Consider the following 19,234-nt stretch of genomic DNA (forward strand, 5'->3'; position numbering starts at 1 on the left):
GACCATTTAGGTAGACGAATTTGCTGCGTGAAATTGGGTCAAATGCAGATGCGGCTATCGAAGATTCCAGAATCGAAGATTCTCCAAATTTACCTTGGTGAAATTCATCGCGATCTTCAATATCAGTGTCTTCGCAATAATCTAGAATATCCTCGTTTTTTATTCTCCACGTCCCCCAGGAGCTACCATCGGTGATTAAATTTTTCAGCTATCTTGGTATTTTTTATCGATATAAAACGAATCTGTTGCGACTCTTACCGCGATATCAGAAAATTTGTTTATCATCGAGAGCAAATTTATACTAACATAAGCGAGCATCGATGATCGTAAATGCGTATATTGCGCTGATTCTCCGTCAAGGTAGCTAATCACGGTACCTAACTTTGCTCCATCAATCATAATATTCTCTCTATTACAAAATATTCCTCGTGATACCGTATCGGCGATTATAAAATCCATCTCGGCGTCGTTGATAAATAATCTAGCGTGCCTGTGCTTGTGATCAACAGATCCACCTTGAGTAAATTTGCCAATTATTTTTCTTCCTATATCTTTCGCGTTGTCACAGTCTGTCGGCAGCCACACATCGGTCTGTTTTCTGTAGGATATAATCGCCTCGCTCACCGTCAACGATACTAACATCGAAGAATCTAGCATATATCTCAATAACACCGTAGGAACCCAACGGCGCTGAGATAAATGCCTGCCGAACCAAATATAGCAAATTTTATGTAAATTTTCAGCAAACTCGAATGACGTGACACAAGCGAATCCCGTCATGACAAAATCAGGCAATGGTCCGTTAATCGCTACTCTTGTCATTTCGCTGGTAGGATGGCCGAATTTAGCAAAATAATCTGCACAATCGCCATATCCAAGGAAACTTCCAGGATAACACGCGCTCATGTCAACGGAAATCATATCTTCGAAATCGTACTTGGTATTCCACAATCCGCCATGGCCGTATTCGATACAACTAAGTTGAATATCAGCGAGATATTCATTCCTCGTAGGCTTCCATGAGTTTTTTTCTCTAGCGGCATGAGCGGCCACAGACGGAACTGTAAAGCAATTCGTTAGCAACTGGTCGGGATTCGACGAATATTTCACCGCGAGATTTTTCATCGACTCGTGTAATATTTCGTCCCTGTAAATATCACCGCATGGTAGAATAAATTGATCGTATTTTTCTTCACTCGAAAATAACCATATCGATATTGGATCAGATGCGCTTAATTTTTTGATAAATCTGAACATAGCATCGGAATTATTATTCTCAACATCCGCCGTGGAAAATTCCACGGGATAAAATTTAACAATACGATCCCGCGGAAATATCATTACCGACTGCGACCACGCATGTGAATTATGATCGACAATCTCGATTGGTGCTCCTCGGGATCTATACGGCGACGAGTATAATATTTCTCCCGATAACGTTTTCACGGTAATTGGAAATTTAAGTTTTTTACTCAACGCAGCTACATCGTCCACCGATGCACCATCAGCGACAGTCTTCGCCCACGCGTTAATTTTATCTAGCCTCAATTGAGTCAAACCAGATCCACGTCGAGCGTTTTTCATATGTTCGATAACACGCTCAGCCACGCAATTTATCTTCGGCGATTCTTTCATCGCAGGTAGATTTTTCACATCCGGATTATTATTTAGCCGATAAATTCCATAAACAACTGCACTAGATGGATATGCCCTAGCATAATAAGGACCATCGATTCCCAATAACAATCCGGGCTTAGAAGTCTTATCGAGAATAACGTTTTTCTTACCGCCACGCACTGGATCTCGTTTATCGCGAATAATCCAAGTATCGTCGGGCATTTGTGCGATAAATTTTATTCCAAAGATAAATCTCTCTTCTTTGTGTTCGGTTTTTATGTACTCGATTATTTTCTTAGCTCGCTCCAGGTTCATCGTGGCATCGATGGAATTTGTTTTCCATGTCGACCAAGTGTGAACGGCTCCGTCATCGAAAAATTCTTTCTTCGCCAGATCAGCCTCAGGTATAATATATTCTGCCTCATCAAGATCAAATACATCCATGATTATATTTTAGACAAATGTTTAAATTATAATGAATCAATGCAAGTGGATATTAATCGGCTCAACAAAATTCTGTGACAAATCCTGCAGAGGCGATTATTGCGGCGCTCATATACATGCGATTCGACGTGGCAGTAAAGGACCACAGCGATGTTTAGTTTGTCAAGTTGGCACGCGAGGAAAAACTCGGTTGTGTTTGGCCTGCGGAGGAAAGAATTATCGGGAATTGCGGCGATATTATGAAAAAAGATCCTCGTCGGTGATAACATGTGAAGAAGATTATATTAATCGATTCAAGGCAAATAACGATTTAGACATATAATTATTATATAATGAACTTGAAATCAGTGATTCCAGAAACAACAATGACATGCGAGTTTAAATCTCATCCAACGATCGAGGGATACGAGGCGTCATCGGATGGTGTTGTCAGACATATCAAAACGAAGAAACATGTTGGTAGAGTTGGCAATTCGGGTTATTTGATATGTACCTTCAGCGGGGGTAGAAAAGGAAGATACACAAATTATACCCTTCATAGATTTGTGTTCGAGTGTTTTCACGGACCCATCAAGAATAATTTGGTAATCGACCATATTGACGGAAATAAACTTAACAACAAACTGTCCAATCTTCGCGCGGTAACTCAGAGTGAAAATTGCATATCCGGCAATACCGGCCGCGGATATCGCGCTGTGGATTATAGGTTTATGTCTGATATCTCCGTACCATCCTTCGTCGGTGGTAAAATCTGATTTTTTTGGCTCCGGTGGCTCTGGAGGAGCTTCTTCGTGCCAACCTGGAATAATAAAATCAGATTTTTCTGGTTTTTCCAGAGGTGGGTTTTCAGGCCAACCTAGCACTGTCCTAATCGATGATTGGTAAATATCGACGATATATGGCGATTTTACCTCGATTATCGATGACAGCGTTGGTTCGTGTGCTAATATTTTTATTCCTGGATTAGCATCGCCGGTTATATTTGATATCCTACTGGTAAATTCCTTATCTAGTTGCTCAATTTCGTAACTGCCTGTTGGTATGCCAACGACGATCCAATCGGGAGTTCCATCGGGGCGGTTTTTATTGGCAAAAACAAGCGAATTATTCGACGATAATCTACCGAATGATTTCGACCTAACATTGGGCCAGCTGTTATAGACGCGTAACTGTGACAGCGCAATTTCCTTGACGCTAATTGGTATTGGAAAATCGATACTAAATTCTGGCCTGGTTGAGCTTGCCGATATCAGCGTTGTTATCGGTGGTGTCGTGTTTGTCACGATTTGAGTTAGTTCCGACATTATTGATATTCATTTGTTGAATCTCAGAATAGATATTTACCATCACGGAAAATTCGAGATCGGATATAACGCCGTCGTTGAGACTCTCAGAAAGCAGCGATGATAATTTCGAATACGCCTCGTTGACCTGGGATAGTTTACTCGTGTATAGGGACAATTTTTCATTTGTGCATGAGGATATTTTTTTTGCGATAATATTGAGAACACCGGCGATTGTCGTTGTCGACGAGATTATTATCGTTGCTATGATCGGCGCGATTGTTGTTACCGCGGATAAGATTATTCCCGCACCGGCGATTATTGCACTTACCGCGTACACAGCAACATCGATGGCAATTAATCTGCGTTGATATTTTTTTATTTTTACCCGATACTCGTCGAGGAGCTTTTTTAGCGAATCCTGCCATAAACGCGCCTGATTGTATCGGTAGTCCGATGCAGTCATTTATTAGTTAGGTTATCTAACCAATTGCGTGTATTCCGGATAAATATTCGAAAATTACTTGACAATCGGCCATCATCACGGTTCTAGTTGGTGGTTCTAGCCTAAAAGTTTTCGTTTTATTTTTAAATATGGTCATAACAAAAAACCCAGGATAATATTCACGAAAATCATAACCATCGTCTATTGTTACATTGAATTTTGTCATCAAGGAGATAATATATACTCGATATACGCCAGTAATTGGCGAGGTAAAGCTAAATGTGTTATTCTCAGGTGTCCACTCAATATCTTGTATTTTTACCACAAATGGTACATTGCAGGGAAGATTTTTTGTTTCTATCTCGGATGGTATCGAAATGCGCGCTAATATTCCAAGATTCATTGACGATATTTTTGTGTTAATATCGCTAATTTTTGTTGTTGCGTCGAGAAGTTTCGTGTTCAAATCTCGAATTTCTCCGTCGTACACAGATGTATCGACTTTTTGACGCGCCAATTCACGCACCACGTTAATTTCATCGTTATTTTTGGCAATATTCTCGTTGATTTTTTTCGTTTTCTCGCTGAGATCATCGTATGATGTTTTATCGCTTTTCTGACTCATTACGATATTTATTTCGGTAATATCGGCGAGAATATTAGTAATATCCTCGTTGATTTTTCTTACTCTCTCGTTGAGATCATTGTGCGATGCTTGATCGGCTTTTTTCTTTGCAAGCTCGTTTGCGGTGGTGGAGATATTATCAATAGATGTTTTTATGTCCTCGTCAATTTTTTTGCTAAATTTAGTTAGGGTATCGTCGAGTTTTTTAAGATCGTTATTTAGCCTGTTAAGTCTCTTTGTCAATCTGTCCTGAAGATCGTCGTATAATGTTTTATCGGCCTTCAGAAGCAACGTTGCTGATAGCTCGTTGTCTTTTTTTTCCACATCAGCGATATTGGCCTTCAGTGGCAACTTCGCTATAATATCGGCGATATCAGCGATGGATTTTGATACCGAATCTGACAGGCTAGTAAATTGATTAATGCGATCGTTATATTCGTCTCGCTTGATTATATCAGTTATTTTGACGTTGCTTGTTTGTAATCTCCCTTCGCGGCTCTGAAAAATAGCAACTTCGCCAGGATCCACTTCTGACAGCGATAGAAGATTGTTAATATCATCCCTGGTTGCGAATTTTGATAGATCGACGTCAGTCACTTCTGCTTCCTTCTTCCTGTAGATAAATCTACCGTAAATATCAACCATGATATTTATCTACGGCGTATTTAAATACGATCCTATGATACGGGTCGGATGATTTTGAAATTGCATCAAGGACATTAATTGATTCAGGACCGCATATCGGTGGATCCATTAACGTCTGCGTCGGAAGTGTCGAATACCAAATTGGAATATTTAACTTTGACACGTAATCGATAAATTCTTTTGGTGGAGCTAGTCCGTACGAGTCAAAATAAACAACTTCGCGAGGATTAATCGCGTAGGCGACCCAGTGTGTGCCAGGGCCGGTATTTGAATCGAGATTTATTATTCCTGTCTCGGTGGGGTTTGGTTTTTCTGGTAGTTGATCCCGCATAAATACGCCTCTGAAAAATTTTATTTTTTTATTTTTTGCTTCGCTGAATAAATCTAAATTTGAATAGGCCGTGCTAATCTTAGGCCGGATCCGTATGGGGGGCGTCTTAGATAAAGGCCGCTTCCCTTTTTTTTACCGTATCGCCCTCCCATTACTTTGTGTACTAGTTTGTCGCCTACAGCTCCGGCCGCACCTAATCCTATCGCTTTTGCAATTGCCGGAAGAGCCCCGGAGAATAATCCAGGAATAGCAGCTAGGAAAGGGAAAATTCCGCCCGTTTTGACCATGTCTCTGATGGCACCTATACTAAGATTCACATGAACGCCAGAATTTGCTGATTTGGCTTTGGTAAAGCGTTCACGTTGACCCCTAGTTAGCGACAGTTTGTTAGGACCGCCCTGAATTTGATCATTTTTCAGGGTTAATTTCACACCGCATCGCTTTGCTGTTGCTGTTTGGAGTTTTTTCATCTGACCCGGGGTCAGAGTTACGCTGACGTGTTCGTATGGCATATTAATAATCGTTTAATCTAAATTTAGAAATCTTAAAATCTTCGATTTTAAAGTTACATTTTCTCGACAGGCGCGTCGATGACTCTCATTCTACCACTAATTCCCTCCAAGATCATTGTTCTATCGCTGAGAATCACCGCGATTGCCCTAGCTGGTCCAGCTGTGTTAAGTCTGGCTTTGAAATGAATATCAACGACGGATTGTTTTACCAAATCGAGATGTTCCAGGGAAAAGTAATAGATAGGATAAAATTTATTGAAATCCAGCTGCGATATTTGCAATCCGGTATCGATATTTTGATCGCGACCCATGAAACACAACAAGCGATGATATGCGCGGGCCGTCGAGTAATTTTCAAAATCAATCGATATTTCCTCTGATGGTTCTTGTTGCCCGTTTATCCTCAACGACACGTTTGTTGCTGCGAATTTATCGAATATCATGTGACTGTGAGTTTGATCGTATCTATTTGCGGCATGAAGAGCCACAAAGATGTGTCTAGGTGCCGAGACGCCTTGCTGTGACGCAATTCGCCAAGTAAATATTCCGTTAATATTAACGTCGATAGAGTCGGTCGTAGTTGTTAGCCAGGACATAATAGACTTACCGCCCTGATTCATGAATGACAATAATTTTTCCTCCTCAAGCATCGACGGAACTATCGCTGGCATCCACAAAGTAAATTTGGTTAGTAATATTTTACCTCGATCAGCTGCCACACCCACTTCTCGCCAGATGGCTTTGTCATTGCCTGTGTCGTCTCGAACGAAAGAAATCGTGCGTTTCGCTCCGTAAATGACTTTCCTGAAGTGCCTGCAAAATCCAAAAATATGAGATAGCGGAATTGCACAGGAAAATCTTCGATCATCTCCCTTTAACATTTTTTTTCGTATGTCAAATCCGAGGTTGTAATTGTCATTGGCGCCGAGCATTACACCAACGTTTGTGGCGTCAGCATTATTAGCGGCATTTCTCGGTACACCGATGTTATACGGGAGATGATCAGCGTGATCAGAGTTATCCTTGGCAAACATCATACTAGGACCAGCCGATCTGGTAAAATCATCCGAGTATCTAGCTAGGCCTATTATCGTCGTTGCTATATCAACGTTGCCCGTGATTGACTCGATTTCTCTTCCATCGATCATGTAAGTGGCACTCTTGAATAATGCCATGATGCCGTTGTTGACAAATCCGACTTTAAAATCTGCGCCATAGTCGGTATTATCCGCCTTCTTAATTTCCCCAACAACTTCGATATACGCCTCAGATGGAATAAAATATCTTGTTGTATCGTGAACTTGAATTTCCAAGCGATTAATCGCATTTGGTGTCACTGTGTCGTACGAGAAATACTGGAAATCACGCACGGATGTGTCTCTACCTACAGGCTCGTCCATGTCGAACACTTCGTTTGACACTTGTGCGAACATTTATTATTAAGAATTTCATCTAAAACGAAGACCGCTGCCCGATATGAAACTTGTGTTTGCAACTTCCTGTGCTAGATTATTTGCGAAATTTGTGTTAGCAACTTCCTGTGCTAGGTCATTTATTTTTTTATTTGCTGCGTCGTTTATAGCTTTACTGACATCGGGGGGCATTTCGCTGGTGCTAGGTAATTTGACGGGCTGCTTTTTTTTACGCACCAAATTTGATATTTTACCTTTGACAAAATCGAAGCCTTTACTGGCTAAATTACCAATATCAGAGATGACAGTCTCGCCAATTTTTCCTATTGCTTTTGATGCAATTTGCTTAGCTGCGGGTCCGATTTTAGGGACTACTCGCGTGACAAGGCTTCCAACGATATCGCCTAATCCGTTACCGTGAATATATTTATATACAGGCAATCGAGAGTTAACTATGCGGACCTGTCTAGGTCTGCGTTGATGTTTGTGAACAATCATGTTATTTCAATTATGTTGTTTTAATCGATGAGTTCGTCAACGAGCTCTTTGTAAATGTGGGAGTTAATAACACCGCCGCGGAATAATCGCTGGCAAATATCTGAGGCCTCGTTGATTATTTGATGAGAGTTATTTCAGGCTCGTTTTCCTCCGATTAATATTTCGAGGCGAGATACATCGTTGACGACACTGTCAGGGCAAACGGTATATCCGCTTCCTATTTTTGTATCTTGTGGTGGTGGCGTACCTGGTCTAGGATAAGGATCTCCCCATGTTATCCCGCTAGGATGTTGTGGAAATGATCTTCTTTTTCCAAGTATTTCTTGATATTCATCGAGCTCCTTTTTAAAATTTGAATATCCGATATCGAATAAATCCATCGGCTTTCTTAAGCTACCAAAATAAATTAACTGCGGCCATGTTCCTGGTCCAAATGATTCAATAAATTCTTTTTTCAAGTAATATCTTTTATTCGCCAAACTATAATTCGCAGCTACATCTAATCGTACAGCATCATCTTTGAGCTCATCGATATGGTCTTCTCTCAAATAAATATCAGCAGGTTTACTATAATCAACTTTTCCTCTTAAATGAGATGCAATTTCCTCATCAGTTAATACTCGATCTCCCTTGTCCGCAGGTTTTTTGTAGTCGCTTGGTTGAACTATTGGTTCCTGAGGTTGACTTCTTACTTTTGGTCTGGCCCCTAATTCCTGTGGTTGAATATCTTCTTCTTGTGGTTGAATATCTTCTTCCTGTGGTTGAACTTTTTCTTTTGGTTCTGTTTTCCTTCTTCGTGAAGTTTTAGGCTTTTCTTCTTTCTCCTGTCGTCTTTTTTCTTTCGCTTGTTGAATTTCTTCTTCCCTTTGTCGCCTTCCTTCTTCCGCCTGTCTCCTATTATAATTATACGTTTCCTTTGCGGCTGTTAAAAATCTTCTGTAATATGGATCCGTTTCTCTCGCCTGTGATTTTCCCGAGTAAACTTTATATAACATATTATACCAATTTTCACGGTTTGCGTATCTTTTTTCCCCTATATCAGTCAGATATCCTCTTCGAATATCAAAATAATTTTCCGCAAATTCACCAAATTGATCTATATTACTATACAACGTCGAGAGCGGCTGTGATATTATTCCCCATCCCTCCTCGGTGAAATTTTCTCTTAAATTCTCGAGATGGAACGCTTTTCTTCCTATAGGTGGTTTTCTTCCTCCAGGTTTTGCTTTACTTATTTTAAAACCAATTGCAGGGGTTCCTCCTCCTGGTTGTTGCCCGTGTTGTTGTGCTAGTATTGCTAATCGTTCCGGTAATACTCGTGAATGTTCCTCGATACCTCTCAACACGGGAAGAATTCCACGTTTCCTGATATCCGGATCTTTTATGTCACCAAAAAAGACTCGCTCGGTTGTTTCGGTAACTGGCTTTAACCATTTTGACGATATCTCGGTAATTCCATATTGCGTATCTTCGTGCTCACGAACTTTTTCCTTGAATAATTTTTTTACTGGAATAAGTTTCTTTAGTGCCGCTAATTGTTCTCGCGCTAATCTAGCAGAATGAGGCTCTCCAACTGTACTAGTTTTCGAACTCATATTATTTTCAAGTATATTATTTTAATGCGACGTAAAATGGACCAAATTCCCTGATTTTTATTTTCCTGTCCTGGACACTATATTTACTAACACACACGGCGCGACCACCAGATGCACTCGGTCTGAAATGCACGAAAATTAGCTCCCGTAGAAGGCTTTATTTTTTAATTCTGAGGCTTCTACAGAGAAAGTTCGCGTAGGAAGGTTTATTTTGGCTGGACGCACTGGTCTGTTCAACTTCCCTGCTGCTGTCCAGTATTATAATTTAAGGTGAACGATACATTTTATAGATAGAGCGATTTATATTTGCTAAGAAGGTCAGTTGTGTAAAAAGGACAATGAATGAAAACAAAAAAGGTCGATGAAAACTGACTTTTTATTAACATGTTACGACCAGCTATGAATGCTTACCTGGCAACAATGAATCGAGGATATGCACATATGGTTCGTTGGCAAATTCTTCTCACAAACATGCACCCGATTCGTATATGCCAATAAACGAACGTCTCTGGAGACCAAGGCGTGCTCTGAAATGACCTAATTGGTGTATCAGTGAAGGGTTCTCTATCTTCACTGAGCGTATCATTTGTGGACTACATTATGTATTCCTTAAGTCTCGATGATACTACTCAAGGTTATTTCTTTTGATATGGGTTTTCTTTCACGGAGGAGCATTGAAGTAACGAGGTAACATTATTAGTAGCGATGTAAATATATGGGAAGGCCCAGACCCATTTATGTAGCTAAGAAATCTTTGTAGGTCTAACCCAAGATGATTGATAATATATTATCTGAACATAATAGCTAAGATATAAATTTAACGACAATGTTCCAATCTGAAAGGACGAGTTATTCTACCAACATGTGTTATCATACACTAAAGTTTACAATTAGGATTTACTTAAGTTGAACGATTTCAATCTTGAATGAAAAGACATAACTTGTAATGGGGAAGGTCTACATATTTACTGACTTAACTTTTCGAAGCATTCAAATTCAGTAGATAGTGCTGTTGTTGTTTGGGGTTTAACGCCATTTATCAGCGCATGATGGGCTATACAGGGCGGCTAGTATAGCAGATGAAGGAAGAACCCGGAGAAACCGCCGGTAAGAATCACCGACCCACCGGAAGCTACTGACAAGCTTTCTCATATGCCCATATTGTAAAGGCGACAGCTTTAGAACATTCGGCTACCCGTGGCCCTCATTCGTTATTAACCCAGCGTATTTTGGGGTTTTCCAAGCATGTACAGACCTTCGAAACCAGCAATGCTGTTTTTCTGGCTGATATAGGACAGACGGGACTAATTGTATGGAAAAATGGAAACCAGCCTGGAAATAGGTTCACCTAAAATAGAGTACATATGGGTTTGGCTGACCAGGATTGGTTAATAATGTAAGTTATGTTATAGGAAAAAGAATCTTTTGAGAGCTTATCCTAGCTGTAAGTGAAACAATAGCGACATTGTTTTATGGATGGAATTTCAGTCCTTTAACAGTCTTGAGCTTGGAACAATCATTACTAAAATTAGCACCTGACTCTTTGGTGCGGAAGTGAAAGCACATGTTTCAAACACATGCAGGTCCAGAAAATGCCGTAGCTCATATCCTTTCTTCTATACAGAAGCTGACATCTAGGATTCATCTGTACCGATAAATATAGGTTTGATCATGAGCACTCAAATATTTTAAGTTATTGGCTTTTTAATATCATATTGTTGCATAGTATTTTACCATTATGCATACTGTTTGTTTAATTATTGATCTCATATATGACATTTTAAGTGCGGAGAAACGTCAGACCCTCTGGGACAAATGTCAAAAATTCTGGATATAATAAGTCGTGGCAAATACAAATAATATAGCAGATCGGAAGGTCTTGCCCGGCTATACAAGGCATTAGTGATTTCGAAATTTAATTATGACTCGATTTGTTCGGATCAGTCTGTACGTTTGAGTTCCAAATGCTTAATCCGATACACAGTCAAGGACTTTGTATGGATGCATTTAGCAATTTCCATAAGAACGTCTATTTGTTGAGTCAAACTAGCTGTCACTTTATCTCAGACGAACAAAACCGGCTTTACAGAACACTAACAAAGTATCATCTAATCCATCTAATCACGCACTTGATCTGTCTTGATGCCCAAGTACCAATCTCGTACACGCAGAGACCAAACTACTAAGTCTTCCTCACTTAGAAAAAAATAAATGCTGGAAATTCAGTAAAATGAGGTGTTTAAAAATTACCATTTTCTTTATCAACAACCAAAATTATATTTGATCTTTGCCAATTTATAAAGTTTTGACAATCCTTTCTTTTTCTGGAGAATAAAAAAAAAACAACAATGAAATTAGAGTCTCATATCGTAGTCGTCCGCCCCTGTATAAAGACAGTTCGAGAAATCGAGTCAAAGTTGGAATTGCAATTGTGACATCCCAATGGTACCATCGCAAGTCAGATATCGGATAAAGCTAAAATTTTGCTGCAGAAATTACAGCCATACTAAAAGCTTTTAAATATATTGAAACCTGGCAAAAACAAATTTTATCATCTTTTCAAGCCACCTTTCCATGTTCAAAGTCTTGCAAAATCTTAAATTTGGCATCCAGTTAATATCGCAGATATTATAAAAACACGATTTTTAAAAAAAATCTTTATTCTGATGGAAGGTGCTACCCTGATTACTGATCAAATCAATGACTTTGAAATTTGTATATCCGTTTACCCTACCATACAAGCTATCAACGAGATTTTGCGAAATACCCAACTCTTAAACTGAAACTTGTGATCACAATAAAGTTTTCAAAAACTGAAAGGTTTCGATATAAAGAAATCAACATGTGTTGACAACACACCTTAAAAAATATTCTCAAACTATGCTCGCCAGTTTTATAAGCAGAAATTGGCATACTGTTCAATAATTTTACTGAACAAAAGAAATTCCCAAATCGTTTCGAAGAAACAAAAGTAACCTCAATTTACCAAACATATTTCATCCCAACGAAAAGGACACCTACAACCATGCACTTCTCATATCTGAAATGTTTCTGTGTAATTAGTTCCAGATAATTGCATGCTTTAGTTAAAGTGTGTGGATGTTAAAGCACATTACTGAAAACGGCGTAGGACTGGAGAGGCGTCCTCAACAATAGCTCCAAATGTTGTGAGAACTATGTGAAAGTTCATGGAGTACATGTTAATAGTCAGTTCAGTTTAAAGCTACGTGCAAAAAGACGTATATGCCAAATCATCTGAATAAATCTGTACCATGAAAGATGTTGGTCTTAAGCACAGTTGGTTTTCGTTAGATCGTCATTTCATCACATTATGAGCAAACTAATTTTTCTCTTGATGTGAGAAACCCGGCCATTTTTCACATGTATACGAATTAACCCGATGTTGATTTGATGACGTCACTGTTGTAAGTATAAGAAGCTAACACAACGCTATGTCGGATTGTGTATAGACGTAGTTTGCCTTTCAATGTGTATCACAACGCTATGTCGGATTGTGTATAGCCGAAGTTTGCCTTTCAATGTGTATCACAACGCTATGTCAGATTGTGTATAGCCGTAGTATGCCTTTCAATGTGTATGTCGGATTGTGTATAGCCGTAGTTTGCCTTTCAATGTGTATCACAACACTATGTCGGATATTGTATAGCCGTAGTTTGCCTTTCAATGTGTATCGCAACGCTATGTCGGATATTGTATAGCCGTAGTTTGCCTTTCTATGTGTATCACAACGCTATGTCGGATTGTGTATAGCCGTAGTTTGCCTTTCTATGTGTATCACAGATCTATGTCGGATTGTGTATAGCCGTAGTTTGCCTTTCAATGTGTATCACAGCGCTATGTCGGATTGTGTATAGCCGTAGTTTGCCTTTCAATGTGTATCACAGCGCTATGTCGGATTGTGTATAGCCGTAGTTTGCCTTTCAATGTGTATCACAGCGCTATGTCGGATTGTGTATAGCCGTAGTTTGCCTTTCAATGTGTATCACAGCGCTATGTCGGATTGTGTATAGCCGTAGTTTGCCTTTCAATGTGTATCACAGCGCTATGTCGGATTGTGTATAGCCGTAGTTTGCTTTTCAATGTGTATCACAGCGCATCAGCTGATCACCAATATTTATCCGAGTCTCATTTTTGTGCAATGCACGCTTTTTTCTTCTCAGATTGGCTTTAAAAAAGCTGGAATGCCTCTGTTCATTCCCTCCCGAATCAATTTGTGCGCCACGAGCGAATGTTGTTATTAGATTAATCACTAATGGAATTTGTCGACTGTATTGCATCACTGCTGTTGGAGCACTCTCGTAAAGGAGGAGAAATACAAGCGACTTCGTTGGCACCTCTTAATTCTAAACTGAATATATGAACATCGCTTAAACCTAATATCTTGATTGTTTTATAGAACGGTTTATTTGAAATAGATTTTTTTTTAAACAATTCATTCTTTTCCTTCTAATCGTGAGTTTGATTGGACGAATGGTGAAATTTATGATCACGGCGGCATAGGGGCTTTAAGAACCGTACATCTGTCAAAAAGCAACAATTCAATTAAGCGTATTGCAACGTCTCAACCGCTATTTTCCACTAATATTAAAGTGCCAATGCTAAAGTTTATCATACATTTTACCATTCTTCCATTCTAACTAACGTTTGGAACGATGGAAATAATTTGCAATGTTTAAACGACGTTCAAATATTCAGTTTAGAGTTAAGAGGCGAAATCGCTCGTAATTCTGTTCTTTTTCGGGAGTGTTCCAAAAGTAGTGATGCGATACAGTCGACAAATATTGTACTAAAACTAGGGTATGCATCATTTGTATTTAGCACTCCATTTTATAGATTTATTAGATTTTAGTGATTAGTTGTTTGATTATGGGAAGTCTGTGCTGGGGAAATATTCCTCAGCCCGAGTAATTAGCTAATATATAGGGGCAAACGTCAAGATGGCATAGTTAAGTTTCGTCGTTGAGTTCAGGTAAGAGCCGAATAAATGAGCATGAAGCCAAATTGTTCCTCTTTAAATTTAAATGTGTTGGTTAATTGTGTATCTCAATGAGAAATATTTGTGATAGGGACTGACATTCTGCACAGTGGAATAACCGAGAAGGGGTTGTTCATTATCTGGAGACACCTTTTATTGTTGTTATGAATGTAAATATGGGAAAGCGTTCCTGCTGAAGTGAGGATCTAAATCGTGGTTCGACAAACCCAGGGATAGCGTAGAAAAATAGTTCCCTGTATTGGTGTTTGAGTTGTATTTATATTTTCGTCGTGTGTAGTACTGGCGCTACGTTACGGAATCCTAAGAAGGAAAACCATAAAGGTGTGAGGTTGCCATGCAATAGTGAAGTTGTGATGCAAATGTGAAGTTGGGATATTTTGTGGTCATTGATCAAAGGAAATTTATTTATAAGCTTAGCGCTTAATTAGTACCTCCAGTTGACAACAGCTGTTGTCCATGGAAGTAAAAGGAAAACAAGGAGCTTAGAGCAGGGCTCGCGCAAGTGTTAATAAATTCGCTCGGGAAAGGGACCCCTCTGCATATAACAATATATATATATATATATATATATATATATATATATATATATATATATATATATATATATATATATATATATATATATATATATATATAATGTTCACTGTTTTCTTTATTACGCTTATGTAACGTTAATGTACAGACAGACATACTTCCGGTGACATAGTTTCGCATAGAATTTATTCGTTGTTTCGCTTTTCAACTTTTTTTTATAGCAGCATTCGTTGGATCAAATTACGCCTCCTTCTAAAAGATTTAAGTTACAACGCAAACGCGTCGTCCATTGATACAATACTGTATTTGTTCTGATCATGATTCTCATTAACATGAACAAATCGTAGCATCGAAAAATTGCCTATCGTTAAAGTTGAACTGTGTCAACCATTCTAACATGAATTGAAACAGAATATTTTCATAAAATTCGTATTTATTTTGAAATTATTTATTTAACGCACCGCGAAATTTCATTTATGAAGTTATTTTTGTGTAGTTTATATGCAGGGTTCAAAATACTTTTGGATCAACCCTCGTGCAGTGATGTCTGCAGATGCCTTGCTTTCGATGCATTTTGTATTCCAGCTACTTTGTTACTTTGCATCTACTTCACCTTTATAATGTGATTCACAGGTAATTCTTTGCGTACCTCAACAACATCAGAAGAAATCTGTTGCAATATACATTTAACGCCGCCAATGCGTCATTCTAGAGTATACAAAAGTAAGGATATTAATAAACAATATTAAGCAGAAAAATCCATTTCCATTTCACTCACCATTGATATCGATGGGCTCCGCTGCCTTTCCAGCTTCAAGCCAACGAATAGTAACCCTGTCTGAACCAATGTGGAAACTGATGCCTCTAGGCTCACTGAATAAATGACACCAAATATATGTTGGAAACATGCGTGTAACGAACGCTATGATTTCTTTAAATATGGAAACTAAAACAAATATTAAAGTCTGGAAATATGAATATTCCACATTTTGTTCGAAGAAATCAAATCTTTAATGGCATCAAGAAACTTTGAAAGAATTTCAAATCTCGTTGAGAAACAAATTAATCTGCTTATATGTGTCATCTTGTGAAAGAAAATCAAACTATAATTACCTGGTACCCATTTCGAAGTCTTCTGCTAAACGAAGACTAAACATGGTGGGGAAGAATGAGGACGGTACCCCGATGCAGATATTTAGATAGTGCTCCATGGAATCAAAACATGTATTCCCATGCATTGTTTCTGTTGTCAGTACCCCAGATCTGGCAATTAGAATTGGAGTGAATATGGAAATATATCAAGCGACTTTAGCAGGAAAAATAAGAACGGAGATAGAAAGTTAGATGGAAAATCTAATCCTGCACGGTTATCTATTCATAATGTGATTGTCAGTATTTCAGATTTGACGACAGAATCGTCATGAATATGGACAGAGTATAAATTGCACAAAAACCAAGCATAGGTAAGCCAATTTCATTGCGCCGCTTTCTAAAACAATTTCTTATTCATAATAATCCCAATTGCAACATTTGTTTAGGGGTAAACGGTGCTAAGATCATTCCTTTCATCTGCGTGCGCTCTTGAAGACGTAGCTTTTCTTGTTTATAATGTATGGCATCTGCTCTTACTGCGCTACGGAAGTCTTTCAGCATGATATTTTAACCGTTTTGCAAGATGTGTGATAGTTCTGAAGTTCGATTAGCGGCTGTGTAGTGGAAATAAAGTATGCTATTTGAGACGAATGCAATGATGGTAGAAGACCTCAAAACAAGAAAAATATACTACAAATTACATTTGCAAATATTACATCCCTTGCACACAACCTCCCCCACCCCCCACCCCACCCCCCAACAAAAACGCCGTAGAGACAAAGTTGCTTTTCTGTGGTATTCCAGTTTATTTCCTTGTTAGTTATTTTTTATTTTTATCGTGGACAGTATTTGTGAATTATATTCTTTATTGGTAAAGCCGTTCTTAAAGTTGACACTTCTTGAAATATTGCAAAGTTAAAAATTACAAACCTTTATTTATTCTCGCAGAACCATTAACTGGCCAGTGCATCGCAAAGTCCAGCTGATTCACGTCGCATAATTTCCTTAATTATCTCTAACAGGGTATACGCACCAGTAATCGTTAAGGCCACCTACTTATTTGGAAGGAAACTCAACAAAATCAAGAAGCCATTCCATTTTTGAGAAATACTCGAAGCTTATGCATGTATCAAAATTTCAGGATAAAGAGCTGACTTTGGATATTTTCAATGGCATTAGTATAATAGATTTTACTGATTCACTAGAAAGAAACGACGAACCAAAATACTAACTAAAATAAATTTTAAAAAATAGTTTTGGCTTCATATCTAGTAGGGTAAGTAACTTTATTGTGAATTAAAAGATTGATGATTACGGACTTCAGTATCTCAGAACGATAAATATATCTTATACTGTACTCGTGGCTTCCACTTTCATTAAACAAATATCGCATTCAAACACATTTAGATAAGTATCCAACAAAGATCATTGTAACAGTTCGAAGTTCATTGTGATAATTCTTTTGATATGTCTCTCATTAATTTGAATATTAAAATATATCTTTGTTTTCCCGTTTGTCTACATCCTATTAAAGAATGTTATCTCTCGTACTTACGGTTTCAATAGCCCTGAGCAGGATACAAGAAGGTTTAGCAAGCCCACGTGATCTGCTATGTTGGACGTATCAACAAAATCAAACTTCATATCTGATGGTAAGGCATGATTGCAAAGCGTCAAACAGTGACCAAGCCACATGAACACCTACAATGCAAATGATGTTAAATTATGTTGTTAGAAAGTAATTTTACTTGTCACATAAATTTAGACGAGATTACTAAATCGTGTTGCCTTTTATTTCACTTTGAGGTTACTATAAGTATGATTGTCATTATTATTACAACGATTCGACAGATTTACAACCGCTCCGGTGGCCTAGTAGTTAGAGCGTTCGCCTTGGATGCGGGAGATCGTGGGTTCGATCCCCGGTCGAGTCATACTTACAAAAATGGTACTAACATCTAGCTCACATGGCATTAAGAGGGTAGTGTTAGTGCGGCATGATGCCCCAGTGCTAGACATCACTATAAACTGCCACACTGCAGACAGCGTAGCGATATGACTGAAAAATTGTTTAAGTTACGTTAAAAAATCCAACACACACACACACACACACACACACACACACACACACATTTAAATAAACGTTTCCTAACGTCTTACTTCGTTAAAGGCACAATTTATTTTCATTTTCTTTTTCAATTTCCATTTATCCTCTGATGTATATCATATCAGGCACTTAAAACCTAACATCCTTGGGGCCTTCTCCACCTTTCCTCATTATTTGCTTGTAAATATGAAAAACAGTTCATTTTCTAAGAGCTTATATGACGAGCGAGCGAGCGAGCGAGAGAGAGAGAGAGAGAGAGAGAGAGAGAGAGAGAGAGAGAGATTAAAGTAAAGAGCTTGAGATTTTGAATATTTTGGTCCAGCTTGCCTAAACTTTTGTGTCAGACACAAGATATTCAGTTTGTCAAATTGAAAGGACGCTTGTTTGCATCACTGTTATTTTCAAATTCATTATCGTAGAAGTCCATTTTCTCGAACATCTGAAAAAGTAGATCAGGTGGTCGTTCTGACATCTTGACATATTAGTGAAGACAAATGACAGTCAGGACTATTTAAATACATGCACGTAATAATTTTTCTCCAACAAAAATCAATTGAATTAATCTGGCTTTTAGAATACTGTTTTGTCGTTCTTCGTCGGCAAAGCATCAAAAGCGAGGTACAATGCTTGGTTAATAAAACCCTGATATTTTCGAAACACGTTTCTATTGATCATGTATATAAATTATTATCATCAATCCTAATTTTGTTATAAGCAGATAAACATTACATTTTTGAATGGCTTACCTACAAGCATTTAGTTATGAATAATTCTCCTTAAAAACCTGGCACATTTTTTGGTGCAATTTTGAAGTGAGTTTTGAACTGAGGTTTTTTTTTTAAAGGGTAAAGTTGAAATTTGGAGTGAAAACGTTTCGGTTTACTGGCGATAAAAGTGATATTAAAGAAGGAGTCTTCAGAGAAATCTGGTATAGTGAGGTTTTGGTTTTGACGATTACCAATATATATATATATATATATATATATATATATATATATATATATATATATATATATATATATATATATATATATATATATATATATATATATATATATCGAAAGACACATCGCAATG

At 38.1% G+C, this 19,234-nt stretch overlaps 1 protein-coding gene across 5 annotated transcripts in view; it reads right to left on the reverse strand.

Annotated features, from left to right (window-relative positions):
• The window catches only part of LOC149802245 (uncharacterized), a 92,515-nt gene that overhangs the window by 52,763 nt on the left and 20,518 nt on the right, over positions 1-19,234 (reverse strand). For all 5 annotated transcript variants that reach the window (XR_016420798.1, XM_089956669.1, XM_089956668.1 and 2 more), the window contains 3 exons: positions 17,606-17,751; positions 16,072-16,221; positions 15,737-15,831 (listed from right to left, as the gene is read on the reverse strand). Coding sequence is in view for 4 of the 5 variants with exons in the window: in XM_089956669.1 (XP_089812795.1) it covers positions 15,737-15,831; positions 16,072-16,221; positions 17,606-17,751 (391 nt within the window). In the remaining variant the exon portion in view is untranslated. The remainder of the gene's footprint in view (positions 1-15,736; positions 15,832-16,071; positions 16,222-17,605; positions 17,752-19,234) is intronic.

This window comes from Sinohyriopsis cumingii, chromosome 4 (assembly GCF_028554795.1).
Source record: "Sinohyriopsis cumingii isolate HCF-2022 chromosome 4, ASM2855479v2, whole genome shotgun sequence".
Taxonomy (NCBI): domain Eukaryota; kingdom Metazoa; phylum Mollusca; class Bivalvia; order Unionida; family Unionidae; genus Sinohyriopsis; species Sinohyriopsis cumingii.